The following is a 26823-nucleotide window of genomic DNA, read 5'->3' as shown; positions in this document are numbered from 1 at the left end:
TCTGAGCCGTGGGGGCATTATAATGTGACAGTCAATCCCACTATTCGTTGGTAAGAAAGTAGCCCGTGAGTTGGCAGTGGGTGGTGATGACTAGCTGCATTCCCTCTAGTCTTACACTGATAAATTAGGAACGGCTAGCGCAGATAGCCCTCGTGTAGCTTTGCGCGAAATTTAACAACAAACAAACTATTTTAGAATCAGAACAAACTTTGAAGAATTTTACAGAAGAATAACAACCCATGTGAGCTATAAGTTCAACCGATTAAATTAGTTTTCGAGTATTAATAAGGAAACCTCGCCTTATTCATTCGATGTCTGGGAAAAAAAAGTTATACCTCCCTGAGAAACCTTCCAAGTAAAGTAATAACTGCTTCATAAAGAAATTTTCCACGTGAATTTAGTGAAAAAAAATATTATAAATTATTAGAAACCAATAAAGAAATACAACAGACGCTGATGCCAGCAGAAAGAAACGGATTAACTTTGATAATTTATCTTCATCCAGAAACGCGATAAGCGGAACTCTATAATAATTCTACCAACCAGGCAATTTGATTCCTCAATTTTAAATACATTGTCGAAAAAATAGAACATTATCATTATATTGTCCTGATACTAGCCTATGATAACTCTTACGTATTACGATTTTAATAGTTTAAAACTGAGTTGAATAAATGTCGATACATATCCAGTTTATGATATTTGCCAATTAAATTGATCCACACAGTTTTCTTCTTAATACAGCTGTAATTCAATATACAAATAATAATACCACTTATATTAACTATTGTTCCAAATAATTAATATAAATAATTTACTTGTAACAAACTTGTAAAGAATGATTCTTTGTTTTCAATTTCGCGCAAAACTACACGAGGGCTGTCTGTGCTAGCCGTCCCTAATTTAGCAGTGTAAGACTAGAGGGAAGGCAGCTAGTCATCACCACCCACCGCCAACTCTTGGGCTACTCTTTTTCCAATGAATAATGGGATTGACCATGAGTCGAGCATGTTTGCTGTGATGAGGATTCGAACCCGTGGCTCTCTTATTACAAGTCAAGCGCCCAAGTACCTAACTATGTCGGACTTTACATACAATATCATATCGTCTTTCTTGTCTGAAACTTCCTTAATTTCACTATCCAGGGTTCACGATGAGCGAATTAATTTTGAGTTGATGTAGATGCGATTCATTTAACGGGGAGCTAGCTAGATCTGCATTATTCTTTGCTGGCCTTATGTCAATTACAAGCCGATTTCTTTTCCATGGATGAAGTTATGTAATGTTTTCGTGAAAATATTTATGTTCGAGGTGAATCTAATGAAGTTAAATAGTGCATAATATTCGAAATATATAAATGTTTATAGTCAAATGTCTGTGATTTCCCGAAAAATAAGCGTTAATTACAATCGTAGCTTGCGAGGTTTATAGTTTGTTTGTTTTTTATTGTTGTGTACAAAGTTACACAAAGGGTTATTTATGCTCTGCCCACCATAGGTATTGAAACCCGATTTCTAGTAGTATAAGTTCACAAACATACCACTATGCCATTGGGAGGTGAGAGATTTATAGTATACTAACTGTAGCAAACCAGTAATATGCACTGTCTCTCGGTGCCTTGTGTTGGTTAAGTGTTATAGGCGTTAGAAAAGTCTCTAGAAATTTCAGTTTGCACCACATTACTGGCGTTACGTACACACATACATAGTCGAATATTACACTCGAGAATCTTCTACAGCTTCACTAAGTAGGCGGAAATTTCTCAATACAGATTTAACAGTATAAGTTAAGTACATTTATAAATATAAATTTAACTTATACAAACATCGATATGAAAATAAATATATAACAATAAATCCGTCACATAACAAATTATTCAAAATAATGTTAAAAGTAAAACACATTACGCAACTTTAAATTGCACAATCTTTACAACTCAACTAACTAGTACTACCTAAAATATTTGATCCATCTAAAGTCAATAATAACCTCATAACATTAAGCCTAAGCTCAACAAAGACCTTACCTGGATATAGAACATTACTTTTATAAAATTAATTCGTCAATACAAAATCTCTTTATACTTTCTTAAATATATACATAGTTAAATTACTATGCATAATTTCGATGTTGTAAATGTCTTCCTCCAAATTCCCACTTAAACATCGTACAACTTTTCACATACATTATCTTATAAGATCCCTCCTCACCACCAAAAAAAAAAAAAAAAATACATTATTGTAAAACCATACCAGTTTAACTCTTACATCTTGTTACAGTTGTTTTCTTCCAGTATGAACATTTATACTTGTCTCAGTTACACGAGACACAGGACACGAATATTTTAAATAATACTATAAAATTAGTAACGTTAAAAACATGTCTTAGAAAAAAATAGATAAACTGATTTAGAGAATTATAAATTGAACCTTAAAAAAAGAGTAACTAATCATAAAAAATTATTACTATAACACACTATCCAAGGTATTTTGGAGTGTTCCAAAAGTACACAAACATGACTGATTTGTCAGAACTACATCTTTTAATGCAGTTACATGCAATACATTATAACATTTTAAATGTATTTCTTGAACAATTCATATATAACGAATACGTTTGGTTTGGTTTGAATTTCGCGAAAGCCACAAGAGTACAAGTATAAAAAGACAAGACATACAAACGTTAAGACGAACAACAAATCAAATATACATAATCACGTTTCCAGTGAATGTCAATATAGTAATACATCGCAACCAATACAAACAAAGTAATTACTATGACTGTGTATTGCCATTAGAGAAACGAAAAATAACCGTTTTTATTTACTATTATTAATTTAGTCGTCGATTAAGCAAAATAAAAAATATTGATCTAAATCAAACAATATAATAAAATTCATACTGAATACTGTTAGAAAATTACAAAATATTCATGTTAAAAAAGTTAGAGAGAGAAAGAGCTATTTCAATAAAAACAGTGCGTGATCACTGCAGCCCAAAGTTAGAATTGAAAAGTCTTCTAAAGGAACGGTGTGTGATGACTTTTTTGTGTAAAAATATAAAAGAGAGTTAAGTGGAGTTTAAGTTAAGTTCTGTTTGGAACACACTTGTGTTGAAAAGCTAGGGCGGCCAAACTTTCCTGTGTTACCGGAACTGTCTCACTTTTTGTTAGTTTGCCCCAATGTTCTAAAGAGTTTTCTGGACACGCAAAACATCTCACGTTTGTAATAAAGACATCAAGTTGGTAGTTATATCGAATCACAGATATAGTAGGTCTACTTGACTTGCTCATTGTTGTGTAGACAGTAAAGCATGATCTTCGTCAAAACACGTTACAAATTCATATACTAAATATTCTGACAGTTTAAAGAAAATATAGAACTTCTACGTTCCATTCATTCCTCACAAACATATCTCTAAAATATTTCAAAGTAATACTACAACCTTAAAGCAGTATAAAAAAAACACCTAGTGATACGAAGTGATAAAAATTTGAAGAAACATGTAGTTTAATATGGTTGTAGAAAGACCTAAGCAGCTTATTGATTTGGGTTTTAACAGTAAAACTTTGTTTTACAAACTAAAGAACAACAGCTGTTACATAGAATTTGGAACATGACTCAATATTATTCAGTGTAATTAATGTTTAGTAAGAAACTTGCGCTTTGAGCTTAAACTTTAAACTTCGCCTAAATTTCCTATGCATTCTCACAAGAAAACGTAATCACACCCTGTTTTCTCATAAAACATTTTGATTCTAAATTATAGATGCAATGATCACGAACTGTTGCTTGAAAAAAGTCCACATATTATGAATGAAAATCCAAGCCTCATCATAAATTCCAACAAATTTCCATTTCTTCATTTACATTGCTCTCTCTTTTTTGAAATTGAATATTTTAAAATTTCGTAAAATTTTTCATTGTATTTTTATATTAGTAATTATACTAAAAATTGTTCCCTACATTAATATCACAAATTTGATGAATATGGACTATGTTAACCATTGCTGTTGCGGTAGCTCTACTATTCATTATTTGACTTCATTTTCCACCAAATGAATCAATTGCTAATTATATTATTTTTCAACAGGTGGCGACTCATGATATAATGTTTTCATAATGCGCATGTGCAATAATTATCTTACGGATATCAACGAATATCAGGAGTTGCTGAAAGTTTAACTTTCAGGTGTTTTCGTTCAGTTTTAACGTTGTTGAGTGTTCTGTGGAAAAAAACTTCGAATCTTTATGTTTGCAAATGGACCAAAGGCTTAGAAGATGATGAAAAGAGTAAATTTAGGATACTTGAAAGCAGCTTTCACAAGACGATCTAATGCTAAGCATCAACTTGGTGGCTCAGGATGTCTCCATGCAAATGGCGACGCCCTCGGCAAGCATAATAAAGAGGCTGAAACTGAGAAATCGAGCCTTGAAAGTGAGTGTGAACCAACCAGTTGTACTGTTAATGTTACAGAACACAGCATTGAAAAAGGTTTGACACAGAATAAAAAGAAAGATAAGAAAAAGACCATACTTACAGCCTTGCGGTGGAAGTGGCGTAAGAGCGCTAGAAAGAAACGACGAGAAAATCGGCATAGTTTGGTGTGTGATTCTCGTACAAGTTACAGCCAAGTCCCACATTCTGAAAACTCTGAAGTTGGAGTGGGCTTGATCCAAAATTCTAGCTTTACTTCTCAGAAACCTCGTTCAAAACAAACAAAGTCATTAACGAGAGGTGCAGTATGTCCAATGCCATCACCTGTTCACTGTGTTCGCCGTGAATCTAGTAGTTTATATGAGAATGAAGAAAATAGTTATCAGTCAGCATCAGTGGTGAGTACGAATGAAGATGCAAGACAACTGGGCTTACACTTAACATATTCAGAACCTAAAGAAGTTAGGCCTGTTACTGGGGTTACAGATAGAGATGTATATACAAACTGTTCTTGTAATTCCAAACCTGTCCTGAAATGCTGTGGTACAGATACCTCAGTAACATGTAGTTGTGATAAAAACATTGATGATTTCTTTAAAAATGTGGAAACAAAGCAGTTTACTAATTGTTCAAGTAATAGAAATAGCACCACAATTGAGTTTGAAAAGTGTGTTGACAAATTCCCAGACAGTAAAGCTTACACTTTTCCCAGTACATCTAGTCACCAAATAGAAGGGAACAAGGAAGACCACCTAAATGACATTTCTAATGATAGTGTGGAGAAGAAAAAAATTGAGTTGCATGTTAAAGTGCAAAAAAACCAAAATGAATTAAATGTTTCAAAATCATCTGAAATCTCTCCAGATTCTTCAAGCCCAGCCTTGGATGTGCCTTCATCATGTTCTAAATTCCAGTGTAAACAAGCAGTTTATAATGTTTATGCTGATGTACCTGATAGCCCCAAGACTGTGAGTATTACAGAAGAATTGTTCAAATTATCCAAATGTGGTTGGTACTGGGGTCCAATCACCCGTAGTGAAGCTGAAGAGAAACTTTCTGATCAACCAGATGGGGCTTTCTTGGTGCGAGACAGTTCAGATGACCGTTATCTCCTTAGTTTAAGTTTCCGATCCTATGGACGAACTCTTCATACTCGTATTGAGCACTGTAATGGTTTATTCAGCTTCTATGCTCAACCAGAACCAGAAGGGCACTCGTCAATTGTGGATTTGATTGAGCAGTCCATGAACTATTCTCAATCTGGAGTGTTTTGTTATTCACGTAGCCGTTACCGTGGGTCACCATCTTTTCCTGTTCGTTTAACAAAAGCCATGTCTAGGTTCACTCAAGTACGAACTTTGCAGTATTTATGCAGGTTTGTGATACGGCAGTATACTCGATTTGACCACATACAATATCTTCCTTTACCTGCTCGCATTAAAGGTTACTTGGAGGAAGGTCATTATTGAAATAATTGTGATTTTTTTTTTAATTATAGAATTATTCAAGCTTACCAAATTATTTTTTCAAATATGGTGACCAATGACAAAATATAAGAGTGATTCTTAACCAAAGCTCAAGTAGGTTTATGAAACTAAAATAAATATCTGTGTTATTTTGTATGAAGGAAAATATTACAGGTAGGTATATTTGATAACTTGTATTTTATTTTATGTTAAAATGATTATTGATTTATTAAAGCAACTTAATATAATGCTAAAACTCCAATGAATTGAATGTATAATGATTTTGAGTGAGAGTACCATAATTTTGGTGGGTGAGTAAGGTCTAAAACTTAATTTCTTGAACATGTAAAAAGTTGTGTGTATTTATTTAAAGTATCTGTTTAAAAAATACCTCTAGAATTTTTTTTTTAATCACTACAACTGTATATGGACAACAATATATGATTTGGCCCTTCAAAGTTATCTTAGCATACCTATTTTTGAAAGAAATGTAAGTATGCCTTTTCTTTATTATTTTTGAACATCATTAATTCTTTTTCTAAACTTGTGTAAAGTGCTAACCTCCAGTATTGATAATTGTAACTAATTTCATAAAACCAATCACTGTGTTATTAAAATAAAGCTATCTAAACTGAACCCTAGCATGAGTTTCCCAGATCTTAAAAGTTGTATCTACTCGTGTCAGACTCTGTTTAAAAAGAATTAATTTTATACTGTAGTTGTGTGTATATGGAATTTAAAGTTGTTATTCTGTGTATTTGCAGTATATAGAAAATGTAAATTAATAAAACTGTTATATTTAAATTCTGAAAACAATGTGTTTCGAATATTCAAGAATATTTCAAAACTTCCTTTGAACTGTGTCACAATGCTTCTTCTGTTCAAAGTGTTCATTATGTAAAAATGTACGAAAATGTTTGTAGCATTATAATTTTTATTACAGACTTCCTGTGATACTTGTTTATTATCTGTAGTATAGATTTGAAGTAAACTGTTTCATTTGTTTTAAATAGCTACACTCTTTATACATATATACTTAACAGTGTTTGTTACTGTCTATGTAATTTTGTGGTATGAAGACTGGCTTTGTCTTTGAAATTTGCAGAGAAAGTCATTATTTTTTGTACTCTCTTTTTGACATTTTTTTTTCCATTCTGACTGTTAAGATCTGTTACTTGGTAATACATTATTGACTTTTTGAGTCAAACTTGGAAATTTAAAATAAAAAAGTATACTGTTCATAATTCTGTGTTTATTTAATGCAATTTTTGAAGTATCTTAATCATTTGTACAACTACTGGGCTAGTTTAATACATCTGATCTGATTTTGGCTTTTTATGAATATTAATTGATTTATTAAGTTTAACTGCACTTTAAAAAGAAATTGTCTGAATTGGAAATTCTTGAGCAGACTGATGATGTTTTTGTATGTGTTGGCTTCCAGGCCAAATATGGAAAAAGGTTAAAAAAATTTTAAGTTCATAACAAATGTTCTTCCTAGTAAATAAAGATTTTTTTTTTTACAATATTTGTTCCAGTGCAATCTATTTTAGTAGTTTCTGACTTGTTACTTTAGTTATCAGGTTATGTTTTTGTATGTCTTGATGGATGTGCTATGAATGCCTTAAAAAAAGCTAGTTTTTAAACAAGCACTTTTCTTCCTTTAGTATTACACATTTTATAAAGTTATATGTGAATTTAAAAATTAAAATATTTTTAATTTGGCTAGAAAATTAGTTGTTTGGAAGAAATTGTTATGTTCAGTGGTTAATTCTATCATACATGTATTGGGAGGGTATTAAACTATAATTATTAAGAAAGTACTTGAAATGTTGAAGGTAGTTTTGACTCTTTGTGTTTAAGTGTATCTAAAATATAATTATTTTTTGTAATTGGTTACCAGAAATAAAACTTCCAAGAATAACTTAGTAAAACTATGTGAGGTCATGTGTAGATTATTGTATTGACCTGTGACCGTTTTCAAGTTTTTGAGGGAATGTTGCATGTGTTTGTGTGCTTCATGTACTTATTACAGTATTTCAGTTCACACTTGTTCTGATCCATCACTTGTTTTTCATAAATGTAAGTTATGTACCACTTGTCAATCAAGTGTAGTTACTATGGTATATGTCTTGCCAACCTGAACATCTAAACTTATTTTTATCAGTGTTAAAGTAGAATTATATATTTGAATGACATTTTGTTATTGAGCACTAAACTTTTTTTTTTATATGAAAAAGTTCAAGTACCTATTAGTTTGTAGAAACATTAATATAATGGTTGTGTTATGGGTCATTCCATGCCAACTCACCCAGAAAAAAAAAATCCAGTTTGTGTTGTAGACTTTCTTGAAAAAGAGTTAAAAAGAAAAATCATTTTGATTTATTTATTCAGCCATGCAAAATCCTAAAGCTGTACTGCATGGCTGAATAAATCAAAATGAAGTTTTTGTTTAACTCTTTTACGAGGAAATATATAACTTGAACTGGGAAGCCCCAGATGAGTTGGCATGGAATAACCCTTGTGTTTTAATTTACTTATGTAAGCATTCTTCAGAAATTTTCTAACATCTGATGGACTACTTTGTGTTTACAATATAATTGGCATCTATTTACAGTACTATATGTTTAACAACCAAAATGTATGTATTTATAAATAGAACCTTAAACAGAACAAGTACGTGCAGTTAGCATAGTCTAATTTAACAATGCAAAAATATCTTGTTTGAAATAAAATATTATTGATTAATTAGAAATCCACTTAAAGGTAATAAATGCCCTTACAATTTTGGATGAAGTAGATAAAATAATCAGACAGGAAGTAGTATTGTCTGTGTTAAGAATGGCTTTGATTGTGCATTATAATGGTATTTTATATATCTCCTCAGTAGTTCATCATAACACGACAGTGTTTCTATAATAATATCTATGTAATGACTGAGTTGCAAATTCTAAGAATGTCTCTATGTATCATAGCAAAACATTTCAGTTTATTGTTATTTATTCTTGTATATCTTTTTTAACTACACAGTAACTCAAAAACTAGAACAATAGTGTCAACTAATTTTGCAGAGGTGACATAGTTTCAAATGTAGTATCTGCTTTTATAAGTATTATTACTGACTCATAGTAATTATAAAAAGAACATAATTGTAGTGTAAATGATGTTTGTTAAAAAACAACTTAAGTACAGTTTGAAACTAGAATTACCAGCACAATAATAGATATTAAATATTACAGTTGGAGCTTCATTGTATTTAGAACATGGTTATAAATACAACCATACCTATGTCTATTGAAATACTGCATTAAAAAAAATTCAAAAAGGAAGTAAATATAAGGATTGCTAATATCAATCCTTCAAAAACAGTGGAAACAAGATAGAAGGGATGGCATTTGCATCTTCCCTACATAAGAACATAGGTTATAATTAACATATAACCAACCACGATTGACTTCAATTTATCTCATTTTTGTCGGTCAGCATTCTGCCAATATGTGTGCTTGTGCTATAAAATAGGGGTGTTGAAAATGTAGTCCCTACTATGTTGTTTACATTGTTTTTGAAAGAACAATATTAGCCATCCCTACATTTACTTCCTATTTTGAAAAGTTTTCCTTACTTGTAATTACCAAACTTCTGTTGTCACATTTGAGTTGGTTTGGAATCTTTCTTCTTGTAAGTTTCATATTTTACTCTGTGGTCTACCTCCTATATTTGTTTATCTGATGTAATTTAGAGTTTAACCAACCAGAAAGTGTGAAGATTTTTTACAGTATAATAAGGTAGTACTAATTAAAAATACTATTATAAGGGTTTCAATTTCTCAGTGTGTGCATTGATATTGTATCCATTTTTGCTTCTATGATGACCATGTAATGATTTTTGTTTGTGGATACCCATAATTTGAATTATGTGCCATTTTAATAGGGATAACCTCAACAGTGTTATGGAAGAAGGGGATATTAGTATTTTAATTGATCAATCTTGTAATTCCTCCAAGTAATGTTCTGTTGCTAGTGGTATAGCATATAGGATTTAGCATAACATTTGAGAAAAACAAGGGAACAGTTGGTCCACTGAAGCTGTCCCATCCGTTACTAACATTTAACAAAAACTTCAAATCCAGGCCATATCATTGGAATATTTATTGTGTTCCCTTGCATTTGTTGCATAAATGCATCAAAAGTCAGCCCATTTTAGAGGTCAACCACTGTTATCCCATTAGAAAAACAAAACTAAGTCTTAGTCAAACTGGACCCTAACCAGTAAACTATGCAATTGTTCTCATTATTGAGCACCTTATCCTAAGGAGGACATTGAATTGTTGGAAAGGGTTCAAAGGAAGGCTACTGGGATGAGCCTCAAGATGGAAAAGTTGTCATAAGAAAACAGTTTAAGATCTCTGAAATTGTTTTTGGAAAAAAAGCAAAAAAACATTCGAGGACACATCATTTCTGGCATTTAAATTTTATTGAAAATTGATGTCATAATCTTGGAGATGATGAATAGGTAAGAAATGCTTCTTAAAAATATCTTAGGCACCTTGACACAAACAGTCTCTAATTTAGCATTTTTTTGAGTTCTTTTTGAAAGATACAGTGAGTGATATATTTCAAACAAAGTTTTAAAACTTTACAGAATTGGTCTTTTACAGACTTTGAGACCCTGGCCATGAGAAACCAACTCAAATATACCCATGAGTGAAATTTGTAAAATGACTTGATAGGAACATAAACGTAGAAAGAAAGGAGACTGTTCACCTGTGTTGTTTGTAGATGCTGCTTACCTTTGGATTCATGCTCAAATAAATTAAATCATATAACAGGAAGTGAAGCAATGGTACTAAAAGTGGAGAAAGGAGAGTAATGAGAAGGACAAGTGATATGACAGATCAGAAGAAAGCAAGGTGTATGATATTGATTCTGAAGGATATGGAAACACTGAAACCTCTAAAACCATTACTGCAAAATACAACTGTATCTTTTATATACTTCATGGATTTCAAGTCTGAAAAACGATTGAATGGTAGAGCCAAGTAGTTTATTTATACCAATCAGTGCTTTCTGGGACATGTTTTAAAATTTGGTACAATATCTAGAGGGGTCAGATTTTCATAACTGTAGGTCTTAAAATAAGCCTATTAATGGTATTCATAGTAATTTTTTTTATTATAATTTATTATGTCAAAATTCAGGGTCAAAGCTGCACATATTTGTGGGAAGTTTTTGAACATCATGTATAGCATCTATCTAATCACTGATTTGTTTGTTAAACACTTTTTTAAAGTCCATGTAATATAGAACTGTGTTGTCAACATATCTCCATGCATGTCCAAGTGTAAACCATTCATGTTTATGTGATCTAGAATATTTAGAAATCAGAGCATTTTGGAATGGTTGCTGTTTTCTTAATCTTTTCACATTTATGAGTAAGAGTTCTTATGCCATTTTATTTTAAACCTTCATATGTTTCTTCTAGTAAGTGTTCAATTTTTCCAAATATATCATTTTCATTATTACCAAAATGCTTTTTTAAGAACACTGATTTAATTTGAACTATTTCATTTCTTAAGTTTTCGAGTTTTTGGCATATAAAAACATTTGATCCAATGTTCAACAGTTTGTTTTTCTCTCTTTCTTTGATATATAATAAAACTTTTAAATGGATGTAACTGTTTCTCTGATAATGTATTAAATCAGAATATATTTTAACCCCTTCTTTTCTCTTACTTTGCACATAACGAGACATCATACATGGGTCGATTCCAAATGAGAGACCCCTACAAGTTTAAGACTTAATATGTGAGTAAATAAAACTACTGTTAACTGAAAGGTGATATTCATCTTGAGGCTTGTATATTGTAGTTATACAAAGATATTCTGTCAAAACTTTCTACTCTTTTGGGTTGTGCATTTATATTCTAAGCCAGTTATGGGGATTATTGGGTATGACTTCATCATTGGTTTGGTAAGCTTTTAACAAGCAGGTTGAAGTCTTATACTTGCCCACAAGAGTGAAAAGAAATATTCATCTAAACTTGCATCATCCTAATGACCATGATGTCACATTGCTATTACTTGCTTTATTTATTTTCATTGAAAGCTTGTACTACATGGGACATTTCTGATTTTTATTGTCCTCATAAATGTTATCCATTCACTGTGGCTGGTATGATCTCTACATGTTTTTCTGTTCATTGTGGCTGGTACACCCAAATTCTTGTTTTTACAATTCATGTATGAGGTATTGGATTATAAGTTTTTGTGATAATTTTGTGAATCAACTTTCCACTGTGTGTTACCATACGGTAAATCTGTTATCTTTGCCTTCTTTGCACCAGTTTTTCTAAAGATGTAGGAATGTTCTATACAGCAACATCCTGCTGTCAAAGCTGTGTAAAATCCAGTATAGATTATTTTGTGGATCAACTGGGTAGCATTGACTGTTATTTGAGACAGTGAACAGAAAAAAACAACATTTAAAAGCCATATATTTTCCAACTGCAGTGAATGGCTTAATAAGATGGTAAGGGTTACCATATCTGTTTTAATTGTTTACCATTATTTCCTGCACTTAATCACTGAATAACCACTGTTGGATACACACTTCTTTTTCTTCCAAACATTTGTAGCATTCGAAAGAATAATCATGTATTTCATATGTAGATTTATAAGGTTGACAAACAGTTTATCCAAACAACAAATTTGCTTTTATTGTGAAAGTAATTTGATTTTCTTCTTTGTAAACTCCTACATTAATCAACCTATAAGAATTTTCTTTTTTTGTAAAATTTGTTTCAGGTTATGATACATTTGTTGATCTTACTTCAAATTGAATGTTTATTGTCACTGCAAAAATATATAAATATTTACAGCATAAAAAAAAAATTTCTCTTTGTATCCAATACCTTTAGATTTTATTGGATTCTAAAACATTCACATTTATCTATAGCAGATAATTAGCAACAGATGTGTGAAATTTGAGGTACATGTATGCATAATTACAGGCTTTAGAGTACAGTAATGTAGAACTTGTAAGATTTAGGTAAGAAAAGTTGTTTGCCAAGTTTTTCCTACTGGTTGTTTTACATGTTTACAAAAGACAGTACTAAAGCTATCTTTACCTTATGGTTAATTAGTAATTTTATTTTCTCGATAAAAAAACATGACTATTTATAGCTCTGAGCTCTTATTATAACTTTAGGTGTAATCTGGTAATAAACAAAGCTCATAGAATTATGTGTGCAGTTAATTATAACATGTTAAGTTGCACTGTTTTTGGTCCAAAGATTATCAGTGTTTTTAAGCACATTTTGGAGAAACAAATATGCTTGCAATAATAAAGTTGTCTTTAATAATTTTTGAGTTATAATTATTAAAACGTGTAACAGATCCATTTTTTTACTGTTTCCAGAGATGTTATTAGATACATGACTTTTGTCCATACAAAAAAAAGCTTATAAAGCAATCAACTCTTCTACTCTTTCACAACTATAGTCACCCACTTTATCATATATGATTTACTTCAGAGATAAAAATATTTTTTGAGCATGTACATAAAGAATATATATTGTATAGCATTTGGCTTGGTTGGTAGGTAGAATACTTTTAATTTGTTGAATGTATATATATATAAAATACAAAGTTTGTAAAAATATATTTTTGTATGGAGCATGATTTTATAATTTTTGTAAATAGAAAAACTATTCATACCCTGCAAATTCGATTCATTTTTTTTTATTAATCATACTTGATGCAGCATGGTAGTGTTATAGGCATCTAGTAGTTTGCATTTAGACTAGATTTTTTCATACATTTGTGTTTAAAGCTATTACATGTCTTAAAAAGAATTAACATTGCCTAATATGATGCATTTGAACATGTGTTCTATTGCTGAGGTCACCAATTTTCTCTTTGTGGTGGATATATTTCTAAATGTTTATTGTAAGCACACAGGACCTTCAGATGCTGTTTTAAAAGAACATGCCTCGTTATAAAAAGTTACAAGCATATTTATATGAAGATGAAATTGATTTATGACATTAGTACTTTTCAATATTTGGTAATTTTTCAGTTTTAGTTATGTGTTTAGTACCATAATTTAGTTCATTATTTTCAGAGTGCTTGATAACTATTATGTGCTTTCTTTTATATTATTAAAGCTGGTTTTTATGTCTCACAATTAAGGGAAACTAAATGTTTTATCATTTATAATATTGTGTTCTTTAAGCAATAATGAAATTATTGTAATTTAAGCTGAATAAGGTTAGTTAGATATTATTTAAAAAAAACTGTGTACAGTAAATGTGCAAAACCTTTAAAGTACTGAAATTTATGTAGCCCTAATGACATATTTTAGAATTGGTTTTCTGTGTCTTTGTGGTAAAAGTTTGTGAATTTTAAGTTCATTTGCAAGTGTTAATTTGAAGCTGAAACACATTTATCTTAATGGCAGAAAACTAGAAACAACTGTGATGTGACAATAAGAGCAAATTTACATGGAATTACAGTGCTTTAACAATTTTCACTATATTTTTCAACCGTACTTTATTCTAGACAGTTTCTTATCCTATGATACATATGTGTGTGTGTGTGTGTGTGTGTGTGTGTTTGTATATATGTGTGAAACTATAATTCCTACTTCTTTACCTCAGTAATAGTCTGGTTTCTTTTCTCACTTGAGAAAACCAGTAATAGTGTACATAAAATAACAGTGAGTATTAATGGAATGCTATTTTACACATTTACATCGTATCAAGTTTTATGTAAAATATGTCATATTGCACATAGTATGTAGAGTATTTTACATGTAGAACTGATATTAAATGTTTATGTACACAATACGGTAGGTTCAGTCATAAATGGATTTTAACCTCATCTATATTGAGTAGCCTTGTTTTTTTTACTTTTTTTATTCATATTAAAATGGTCTGAAGTGCGTATTTAAAAAAATTAATTTTGATTAGTATTGTTTCTACAGTAATTCAATTTATGAGAATTATATAATCTTGAGTATTACAGATACAATTATACTGATACGACAGAAAATAAAATTCTATGAGAATCTCTGCATCTACTAATATAGTGTAAATTCTGTTGTGTATTTGTGACATAATTTCCCATTTTATTTAGTGTATCATGTATATCAATGTCCTTTGCCTTATTTTGACATTTGCATGCATTTTACAAGTTCTATACAATATTTATTTTGTTCCTTGTGATATCATATTCCATTCTTTACTTTTGCTATATGTATTGCAAAAAAATAACAGTTTTAAATGCAGTATTTGTGATTTTCAAGCTAAATTAGCATATAATATTCAACTGAAATATTCAAAAGATGTTTAAGTAAAGTGGTTATAATAACTTAAAGGATAACATTAAAGCTTATGTGGTTATTCAATTGGATATAATGAAAAATTATGCTTACATGTGAAAGGACAAAACACTCAAGTATTGGTTTGCTCTGTTTTTTCTCAGTAACAAAGAAATTTTAATTTATTCAAATTTTTCTTTCAGTTGCTGTTACCATAATGTTAGGGCATATTTTTCTTAAAATTATGATGTACTTAAAGAATGTTTTTTTTTCTTTAATACTTTGAGGTGCTTTTGTGGGTGTTGTGCTTTTATTGTGGCAAAATAATTTTCCCTTCTGGCTTCATTCTGTAAAATAAGAGATAGGTGAAACATTAAAAAAAAATTAAGAATTTTCACAATTTCTCTAAGTACTATTTGAGAGTAACATGCAAATCTTAAAACAATATCTACCAAAAAGTGAATTTTCAGTTGTGTTTAAATGGGGAATTCTTTCTAAAACTGTTCATGATAGTTTTAAAATTATACAGTTTTAAAACTATTTTTTTTCCAAATGATATAAAGAAATCTGATAAACTTATTTCTTGAAAACATTGACAACTTAAAACGTTGGTACTTTGGACCTAGTGTTTTTACTCACAGTATTTTTTCTTGGCCACAAATGATGTCTCTGGATAATCTGAGTGTGCAGTGGTTTACTATGGGTAGTGTAAGCAGTGTGTTTGTACTAGGCATCATCTCAAAGGAAGGTAGGTGTGGCACTGATTGATTAACAAAGCCAGCTAATGGGTTGGATCATGTAACATTGTTTTACACTAAAATGTTAATTTTCACTAGTAGGTGTAAAAAGATACGTTTTCAACCCTTTGAGGTTTTGCCACAGATCCTGCAATTAATTTTAGATGTTAGGTAAAATATTACTTCTAAAACTTATGAAACTGAAATAGGCATAATTACTATAGGTTATTTAGTTTTTAAATAATAAAAATAATAGTATGATTAATATAAAGTAGGTACATACCATTTGTAACTTTTATGTGTTTAAGCAATAGAAATAAATTAATAGGTCATGTTTCTTCAAATCAGGGTATAGTTTGTCAATATTTAGAAACGTAAGTAGAAATCTAAGTAACTAAAGTAGTGCAATGACCAAAATTATGTTGTAGTATTAGGTTTTAATAAAAAAAAAAGGATTTTTACTGGTATTTGTAATCCCAGACTGAGAAATAAGTTGTGCGAGTTGAATAAATATTTGCCATTGTTATGATATTGCAACTGTTTTGTGAACAAATGACAATCTTTAGTTAAGTAAACAGTATGGATGTTTTTTGAAGATTTACCTTTTTATTCTAATGATTCAGACAATAGAGACAGCAAGATATTTTCTTGTCTGCATCTCGTTATGAAATGGGGCATCCCAACTCTGAAACGTTAGGAAAGCACCAGAGTGAATTTTTCCATAGGACATTGAGTACTTTATTAAGGCTTTTTAAAATACTAAATTAACTTTACTAATATGAATGAAAAAATAAGAGCACTATTCCTTCACTTTTTCAGTCACATTTATATACCATCAGACTGTGAGTGGTATCTAACCTATGTTTTAAAACCTGATGCATAATATACCTTATTTTAAGGATGCTATGTTACTATGTTTTCAGGCTTTAATATTGTAAGTACAAATGTTAAATGACTCTGTATGAGTATGAAAATAATGCATGTACATCTGAGTAAATATTATGAATGAAGTTATGTATTTTCCAAACAGGATTACAAAAAACAGAGCATCCCTGCATTTCAAAAGGAAGTGACACTTTTTGTTTTAATCAAAGGGAAATGACAAAACATGCAAAAAGTACTTAAAACTGTTAGATTTAAATGCATTTAACTTGTATTAATCTTGACAACTTAGATTTATAACATTACTTTGTATATTGAAAACGTTTCTTCTGAATTGTGCTTTACCGTGAAACCAACACATGCTTTGAGGTCATTGGTGGTTATGTACATGCATATATATATATATATATATTATATATTAATGTAGTCATTAGTATTGTAATGGGTATAACAGCAAGTGGTAATGTGCTAGTGTAAACATGCATAGTACAATGTGCATAATAACTTGAAGTTTGGCTATTAAAATATATGAAAGGTTTTTCATTAATTTTCTCTCTTAAAACAACAACTGTTATTTGTTTAAGGGTTATTTTTAGATATATGATTTTTATCATGTTTGTTTTTTTTTAAGTTTGAAAACCCTACAAGTAAATTAATTGTTTGTGAAGTTGGCCACAATAAAATAAATAAAGCTATGTATATTACATTTTTTGTTTATTGTTCTTCTAGTCTACAGTGGAATATAATAGGTATGTTAATATATCCTTTAATGATTTACATTCCATTGAGATTGTATTTCAAATATGGCATTTTCTCAAAAAATTTAAACAAGGAACTATTTTTCTTACTTGTATATGTTAAATTTTGTGTATAGATAAATATAAAAAAACTAGGAATATTTTCATTTTAATGTATTTTTCAACCTTCACTTACTATGCTAGTTTCACTTATCAATAAAGTTTTATAGAACTTCGTTAGATTTAATGTAAATGTACCTTTTCACTTCTGCTGGAAAACTCTTTTAGGGTGAATGTTTCTTCAAGTTAAAATTTTCTATTTTCTATAAGATTTTCTCATTTTTATCAAGAAACCTTATTTAAACTCGGAATGAATCGTAGATGAACATGTTTGGACTTGAAACCCCAAGTAATATTGAGATGCCAATTCCTCCATCCTAGGGTGATTCAGATGTCTGATAAAAATTTGAAAATGAATCAGTTCCTTAGAACACCACCGAGAGTCGTTTCTGCATGTAATTTTAGGCCAAGAACCACTAACCTAGAAGTTGTAGCCTGGTATTTGAATATATTAACATGTAGCTCATTTCACCTCTTCCCCCAACTAAATATCATTTTATTTAAGCATGAGTGAAATTTTACCTTTTATTCCTTCAAGATATAAAAGGCAACTGTATAAATTATAAATGTGCTTTGCATGCCTTAGGTGCTACAAAACCATTGATATGATTATTCTATGGCACCATTTGATGGAAACTTTAACAAGACCATTTAAATGTTCATAGAATATGGTAAGACCTCCAGTGGTTCTTCAAACATAAAGTTCTTTCATCTGAGATACTCCTAGTGACATAGTGGTATGTCTGTTGTCTTACAATGCTATAATCTTGGTGGGCAGGGAACAGATACAGCCCACTGTGCAACTTGGTGCTTAATTACAAATGAACTTCATCTGAGGCAACTGCTAAAGGCACAGCCAACAGTAATTGCAAAGAAAGTCAAATTTACCAAATGATCTCTGAAAATACAGTCAAGAATCTGAAATAGGGAAGAGATAATGCATAGTAGTGCTTTAATTACACATGATATTTCTAAATGTAAATTATTAGAATTAATATTCCCCATTTTGTTTTAAATTTTTACACAAGTAGCTGTTAGAATGTTCTGACATGAAGTTATTTTATTGCTGATAGAAGAGAGAAAGTGAAAAATGTTATAAATAGTTTTGATTTGAGATAATTGCTTGGTTATTTTACTTACAGTAACATCAGAAAGTAGAAAGAAAAAGCTTCATAGGTAATCAACCTCAGAAGTAGCATTATCTGACTGTTCTTTGTCTCTAGCAATATACTGTCACCTTCCATTGCTTTATCATTTTCTATCACCTACCTGAGCCATTACAAAACTTTTTTTTTCTTGCAGATGCATATGAATAGGTTCAGTTTCATTATGGGAAACATCAGTGCTTAATTTCAGGACTTTGAAGTAACTTGCTTACTTTTTTGTTTTGATGTGAGACATCATATGAAATAAATTCATAAATGATGAACTTTCATGAAGCAGTGTTATTGTGCAAACTTGATGCACCTGAGGTTGTAGCTCCATCTTCCTCATCAGTGACATATCTGTACTATATGTCTTCAAAGCATCACACACTTCTTGCACATGTTATCACAAAGCTTTTACACTCTCAATTCTACTTTCTCAATCTGCATCCAATACCCTTTTAAAGTTAAACCAGGTACATACTCTTTCAAAACTGCCTGAAATTGCACTGAGGTACAAATGGCATATAATAATTACTCCAATATGCCAAAACTTTCAAGGCAGACACTTGATTTTGCAGCATCTAGTATCAGGAGATTTAATATATGGCTTGTATGGGTTATATGTATTGCTTTGTTATTGATGTCCAACAGCATTTTGTGAACACTTTTATTGATGCCCTTCATATTGGAGCCATTTTCATAAGACTGGACTCTGCAGTTGCTGAAATAAATTTTCAACTTTGGTATATGAGACAAAAAAGCTTCAAGAAATTACTTCTCACTGAAGTCATTGATGTGATAAAATGTTCAGAAACACAAGCAACATCTGATATGCTACAGTTAACAAAACATAGCCTTATTGATAATTTTTTACTATGATCAGCAAAAGAAGTAAAGCCTATTATTACAGTAAAATATTTAACAGAGTAAACTTTCTTAACTGTCTTCAGCACAGCATGGTTCATAAGAAGTTTGAGGAATTCATTCTGTATTGTTTTGCTGAGATAGTGATCTCAAAGTTTCTTGTTCTGATTTTGGTTCAGATATTCTGCCGTTGTAGAACAGTTGTATCAAATCTGTTTTGCCAACTTTTAATCGTCTGTTGACAAGTTTACTTTGCATGGGTGAGAAATTTACTTGTTTCCAGTGAATAAATACAAATTCAAATAAACAACTAAAAATTAACAATTAAAGTTTGAGTATTTTATTTATCTGCACTAAATGTTTATAAATCTTTACACCAAAAGAAAACTTAAAATCTCTACATTTTTATTTAAATATTTTTGGAAGAAACTTATTGTAAAAATTACAATTTTTTCAAATATTTATGATGCACCTTTTTTTTATGTATTCCTGGTGTGGCTCAGCAGGAAAGAGTTAAAGCATTTTCTGGATGTAGAAGACAAAATGCAGAAAAAATAAACCATTCGTTTATATTCTAAACAATTTTTGTAACTGAGTAAACTGTATTTGTTTGTTTTTGTTTTTTTGTGAAATGATAAAACAAAACAATTTTGTTTACACCTAAGCGTTAACTGTGTAACAAAGATGACGTCTGTTAATTTTCATCGATTTACATGACAGATTACGAACAGTGATTGCTCAGAAAATTATTATTATTATGTGTGTAGGTTGCACAACATTTGAATAATATTCCAAGAAGAAAGTATATGTAAATGCATATATGATAACACGTTTCTGCTTTCAAGTTGCTGGTGTTGTTTTTGTTAGACTGAAGCATGACTGCTATTTGTTTACTAGAAAACAGGTTTTCTGTTGCTGGCAAAAGATATTTAACAAACAATATTAATATAGAATGCTTGTAACTTGTGCAAGCTTTTACTTCAATATGCACTATTTTTAATGTCACAAAATTGTCTCGAATGTTGTTAAGTCACACAAAAAAGGCAATTATGATTTTTCAGTAGCATTTAGAGCAGGAAAATGCAATCTTTTATCAACTGAACTATTTCACTGAGGAAAAGTTTCATTCAGGAGAACAAAACAGTTAATTACATCAAACAGGTAAGAAACATAGCTGATAAGTTAAAACATTAACATGCTACATTAGATATGTCAGAAATGTTTTTGCATGAGGTTTATATTTCTGTTATTGATCTAAAATGTCTCAGAACTACTGAGGATGAAGAATTGCATACTTCAAAACTTAAGGTGTTTAGAATTTTCCAAAGTCTATGTTGCATGACAGTGAACTTAATTCAGGGATATTGGTAGCTTATTTATGAGAAGAATGCTATGTTCAACATTTTGCATCTAAGTTCCTCATAAGGCACTTGACTCGTAATCCAAGGGTTGTGGGTTCAAATCCTCATCAGGCCAAACATGCTTGCCCTTTCAGTTGTGGTGGTGTTATAATGTGATGGTCAATTCCATTATTCATTGGTTAAAAGAGTAGCCCAAGCATTGGCAGTGGGTAGGGATGGTTAGTGGAGATAGCCTTTGTGTAGCTTTGAGCAAAATTCAAAACAAACCAAACATTTAGTTGTTAGGATTTTACAGCAGCAAAGAGGAAACTTCTACAAGTGAACATAGTTTATATTAATATTGTCACAAACTAAAATGTTATTTGATATCAAAATTTTCATTATCATGCATGGTTCCCTGGAATTCTATTGATTGTTTTTCTTCTTGTAAAAGAACTAAATGATGTGTTAGTCTGATTTATTCTAAACACTTTCAACATCTTTTTTGTCTATCCATGTTTTTATATACTAGAGCCCATGGTGTAATCTTTTTTGTACCTTACAATATGCCAGACTTCAGTGTTTATTACAAAATAAAAGCTAATATAAACACCTATACATAACTTTGGTGTTGGTTTTACTCATATTACATATTGGCAACCACATTTAACTGTAAATAAAATTGAACAACTTGTTTTATGCAAAAAATGTTTTCGAGATTTTTGTTATTATAGTCTGAATATATGAAAACTGAAGGTTGTGCTTGTAAAAAAAACTGCTGTAGAGTACATGGGATCATAAAACTAAAGTGGGTGAAATATATTTCATAGTAAGGCAGCATTTATGGTGATAGGAAATATTATTTTACCATTCCATTAATAAAGAGTATATCTTGTCAGGTAATTTTTCTAAATTTTCATGTACATAGTGAATCATATATTTGTAAAACAAATATGTGTGGAGGGAAGCCATGAACTTGCAGTATGTTCTCTACCTTAGACAAAGGTTGCATGGTACAGTGCTTGCTTGCTCCATAGGCTTTTATTTGCTTGGCCCCTGTTACCTTGGATTGTGGCCATACTCATTCTGAACAGTGTTTCAGGGACTTCACAAGTTCCTGCGATTTGGGGTTTATCTCCCTCAAATATGTAGCTTTGGAATTATGGTTGGTGTAAGAAATATAAAGATGGAAGGATACTGTACTAGGACTCTGATCTGATTTAAAAGTGGGCCATGCAGATGATTCTAGATCTTTTTTCCTGATTCTTCATTTCATCTGGTATAGACGTATTTTGGCTTTACTGTGTACTCGAAAGTTAGATGCTGTCTTCAAGATAATAGATGTGGCCAAATAAGTTAATAAACGTGTTATATAAATAGACTATTTTTACATTTGTGTTCTTTGTTTTTTATTTTCCATTGCTGCTCGTTTTCAAATTATTTGTATAATATGTGCGGAACCTGGATTTTGTAGATACTTTTCTACCACATATCAACGTACCTGAATACCACACGACAACACCCACGTGGTAAAAGTGAGCTCCCAAAGTAACAACATGACTTTTTCAAAGACCTTGACCTTTGTTTTTTTTTAACTTTATTTCGACGTTGATCTTAATAAAAGTTTCAATTCCGCCTTTCGAAAGCGCGTGGATCATCCAGTTTCCTTAAACTGTTTTTCACACATGATACGTTCAGAATATAAAATTCAAATAGTTATTTTACTAAACAGGAGTTGTCGTAGATTTTGTATAAACTTTAAAACTGTCGACTTAGTGTATACCTCGTGTACTTCGTACATCTGATTTATTTTTTTTCCTTTTTAACATAACTTTTCGGGTAGTACAGACAAGTATCAAAACGACGAAAAACAAATAAAGTGGCAGTGGAAGTATTTAACAAAAATACTTGTTAATACACACAAATATTTCTAATTTGAAGCTTTTTAAATGAAAAACGTTGTACAGCTTGTATCTATATAATCTTACAAGTAGAGCAATGGTGATTTAAGTAGGTCTTCATTGGTCTTTGTTCAGTCTCGTACTTCTTTTGGTTTATTTGTGGAAAAGCTTGTTTGTTAAGAATAACGTTAAACAATGTGTATCTGTTCTCTACCATCCCCACAGATATTAAAACCCGTGTTTTAGCATTATGAGCCTTCAGACATACCTCTTGAACCGTCCTTGAATCAGGGACGGCTAGCGCAGATAGCCATCGAGTAGCTTTGCGCAAAATTAAAAAACAAACAAACAAACTGTTAAGAGAACGAAAAATGAAACACTTTAAGAATCAGTGCATGTCGTAAATATGTAGCCTGCACTATGTGTCACTTGTCTGATATGTTAAGTTGGAAACTGTATTTGAGGTGAATACTTCAAACGTTCACGCATTTTCTTTTTCCAGGATTCATTTGTTTAACAATAGGACATGGATCGCTTAATATTTAAATATAAAATAGACTAACAAACAAACAAATAAAGACTCGTTTCGCTCTGATTTGTAATGCGTACCTTTCTTTCTGCGGTCAGTGGTTTTTATTTATAAAGGTTCTATCTAGCTGGGTTGAATATTGGTGGATAGTATTGTCAACCCAGTCGAACGGGTTATGTGCTATGTTTACTGAAACGCTAAGATGTTTTACACAATTTAACTTGCCTGCGTGTGTTTGAATGTTTAGGTTCTCTTCTTCCTGTAAGTTCGCATGTCTCTTTCTTTCCTTTGAATAACATATAACTGTTACGTTTCTTTGTTCCATTCTCTATTATTTACGTGTGTGTGTTTTAACACTACATTGTATTCTTCATTAGAAGCGTGGAGAAAACTCTTGCAAAACTAACCTGCAAATGTTTATACATATAAAAGACTTGTGCATTAACAACTTTAAAGATAAAAAATACTACAACCAAAGGTATATTTCACTAAGAAAACGCAACAACAGACAAATAATAATTAGTTAATAACAACAATGTGGGAAACAAAATGTTAACCTAGTAAGAAAGGCGTTTCCGGAAATAAATCTCACTCTAGGAATCCACAATAAGAGCAGATACGGGTCTGGGATCTATGCGTCCACGTCTAAAACTACCAATCACCTTGTGTGTGCAACCAGTTTTAAGAAAGTAGTTGATTTTAGTCAAAGAATATTAAAAACACAGCAAACGTTGGCAATAGATAAAATATATTTCCTGCATATTTGGTATTACAGTCTTTATACGTAGTTTTTGCAACTGCCTGAGTATGCTATATGAAAATGTTTTGGAATCTCACAACGACGTTTAGTCCATGTTGCCATGTTTGATCGTGCTCCCTCAGAAGACCGTGCATCTTGACAATAGTTTTACAGTGTATTTTTCATTGCAAAGAGCTACATCTTATGAATGTCATTTCAAACGCACACAATTCTTGCCTCCTTGCTTTCAATCATCCATTTACTGTATGGAGATGAGGTTCCCAGTGTCGTTTTGGCAGTCTTACTACACGAAAATCCACACACTGTGAAAAAGCAAGGCACTAGAAGTATATAAATCAATTTTCAAAATACAATATGATGTTTCAATAAACAATTTCATAAAACGTGTTAATATAAGTCATTTTTAGTGTGTTATACGGTTATTCGTAATATCCTCCAGCTGCTTGAAGTATGTGCCTGTTGAACCTATTTCTTGTGTCCTTTACAGACAGTCTTGTTCCTGATTTTATTGCCTGGTACACGCAGACAGCTTTTGTCACATCTTTATGTTTGTAGCTTTTCGTCTGTTACAAAACGCTGCTCTTTACATACCATAACTAGACTTGTTCCAAATCTCTTTATGAATGTTTCTAGATTCCTATGTTTATCAATTTTCATTTGCTTTCCAATGCCATTAAGCACAAGAGATATCGACAGCTTGGAAGTTCTAAATCCCCAATCTGAACACATTTTTGTGATCTAAGTCTTCGACTATTTTGTGTCGGAAAGGGTTATTACCCACCTTTCTCAAAACCTATCACACTACCAAGAAAATCTAAAAAGATATCAAAATGTAATTGTGATGTTTTAAAAACAATTTGGACCGAAAACTCTTGGTAAAAATGAAATAGAAACATTTATAACGTGAGCGCTTTCGAAAAGTGGACTTTTCTTCTTCAGGGGCAAAGTGGGAGTGCTGTTATGACATGTACTCTACTGTGTACTCTACTTTTTACTCTACTGTGACTTTGTAGCAACTGGTCCACCAGTATGTCAACAATTAGTTTATACCATTACCTTACTAAAATTCAGGACTAGATTCTCGGCAGCGGGCAGATCGTAAAGAACATGCTGTGGACAAAAATAATAAACCACAAAAAGGTAGTTTATTGGGCAAAATTAGACATCATCGGTCATTATGATTATATGAAATGAGTTTGTTTATTTTATAAATTTGAATTCTTGTAAAACTGCATTCATAAAATAATTTAACATAATATTGCTATTAGTTTTTAATTATGAAAAAGTGAAAGAAAAATACATACTTGAATATATTTAGATAAGAGTTTATAAATCGTGTGAGTTGTAATTTACGCATACTGATAAACACCTTACATTATCAGAGTTACAAAGCTAAGACTTGGTAAAAGGAAAATTCTGTGAGGTTCCTTTCAGCAGATTATTCTATATTCGGCATGGCAAAATGGTTTGGACTTACAATCTGAGGGTCACGGGTTCGAATCCCCGTTTCCCCAAACTTGATCGCCTTTTCAGCCATGGGGATATTATTTTGTGACGATCAATTCCACTATTCGTTGGTAAAATAGTAGCCCAAAAGTTGGTAGTGGGTGGTGATGATCTGGTCTTTCACTGCTAAATTAGGAACGGTTAACGCAGATAGTTCTTGTGTAGCTTTGTGCGAAATTCGAAACAAACAGATTATTGTGCTAACATTTATTTTAAAAGCAACTCACTAGCACAACTTTTGGAGACTCTACCTATTCCAAATAGACATGCATACAGTGCACAAAACGATTAAAATATAAACATAATTTTGTTATACTATTGTTATTAGAGAGTAAAAAACCCGCCACTGTAAGATAATGTCAATCCTTCCTTTCTTTGTTATATAAGCCAAGTACACGATCGCCAATGATGTTTTGCTTTACTGTTTTCGGTGCTGATACTTTCATTCACATACACATGATGTTAAATTCATATCTTCTGTGTTTATTACTACTGTTAATGTATTTTGACATGGATTTCCTGATTGCTCTCTCTCTAATCTTAATTCATTTTTGATTCTGGACTAAACTTCAGCTCAGCTAGTTTTTGGAGGAAGTTTATAAAGTTACTATTAAAACTAAAAAAAAATTATGTGACAAGTTCTGTTTGTTTGAATTTCGCGCAAAGCTACTCGAGGGCTATTTGCACTAGCCGGCCCGAATTTAGAAGTGTAAGACTAGAGGGAAAGCAGCTAGTTATCACCACTGCCAAATCTTGGGCAACTCTTTTACCAACGAATAGTGGGTTTGACTGTCATATCATATCGCCCCCACGGCTGAAAGGGCGAACATGTTTGGCGCGACGGGGATACTAACCCACGATCCTGAGATTATGATTCGCACGCCTTAACACGCTTGGCCATGCCTGGCCCTGATTATGTGACAAAATAAAATGTGTTTTACTTCTCCCACAGCAGCGGACTAGCAACCTATACTTCTCAATAAACATTGTTGTTGAAGTTATAATATTTTCTACTTACTGACCTATCAGTAATGCATGCTTCTCTACGAGGGCCTGGCATGGCCTAGCGCGTTGAGGCG

The 26823-nt window shown here is 31.3% G+C and overlaps 1 protein-coding gene across 1 annotated transcript; it reads left to right on the top strand.

The window, feature by feature from the left end:
* The first annotated feature begins 4123 nt into the window (after window positions 1–4123).
* On the top strand, window positions 4124–7428 carry LOC143233154 (uncharacterized). The gene has a single exon (XM_076469103.1). It carries the CDS (start codon window positions 4280–4282, stop codon window positions 5903–5905), a length of 1626 nt encoding a protein of 541 aa, XP_076325218.1. The 5' UTR covers window positions 4124–4279; the 3' UTR covers window positions 5906–7428.
* Window positions 7429–26823: the final 19395 nt, after the last annotated feature.

This window comes from Tachypleus tridentatus, chromosome 12, assembly GCF_004210375.1.
Source record: "Tachypleus tridentatus isolate NWPU-2018 chromosome 12, ASM421037v1, whole genome shotgun sequence".
Lineage (NCBI taxonomy): Eukaryota > Metazoa > Arthropoda > Merostomata > Xiphosura > Limulidae > Tachypleus > Tachypleus tridentatus.
The sequence above is the reverse complement of the archived record's forward strand: the minus strand, read 5'-3'. Positions and strand labels throughout refer to the sequence as shown.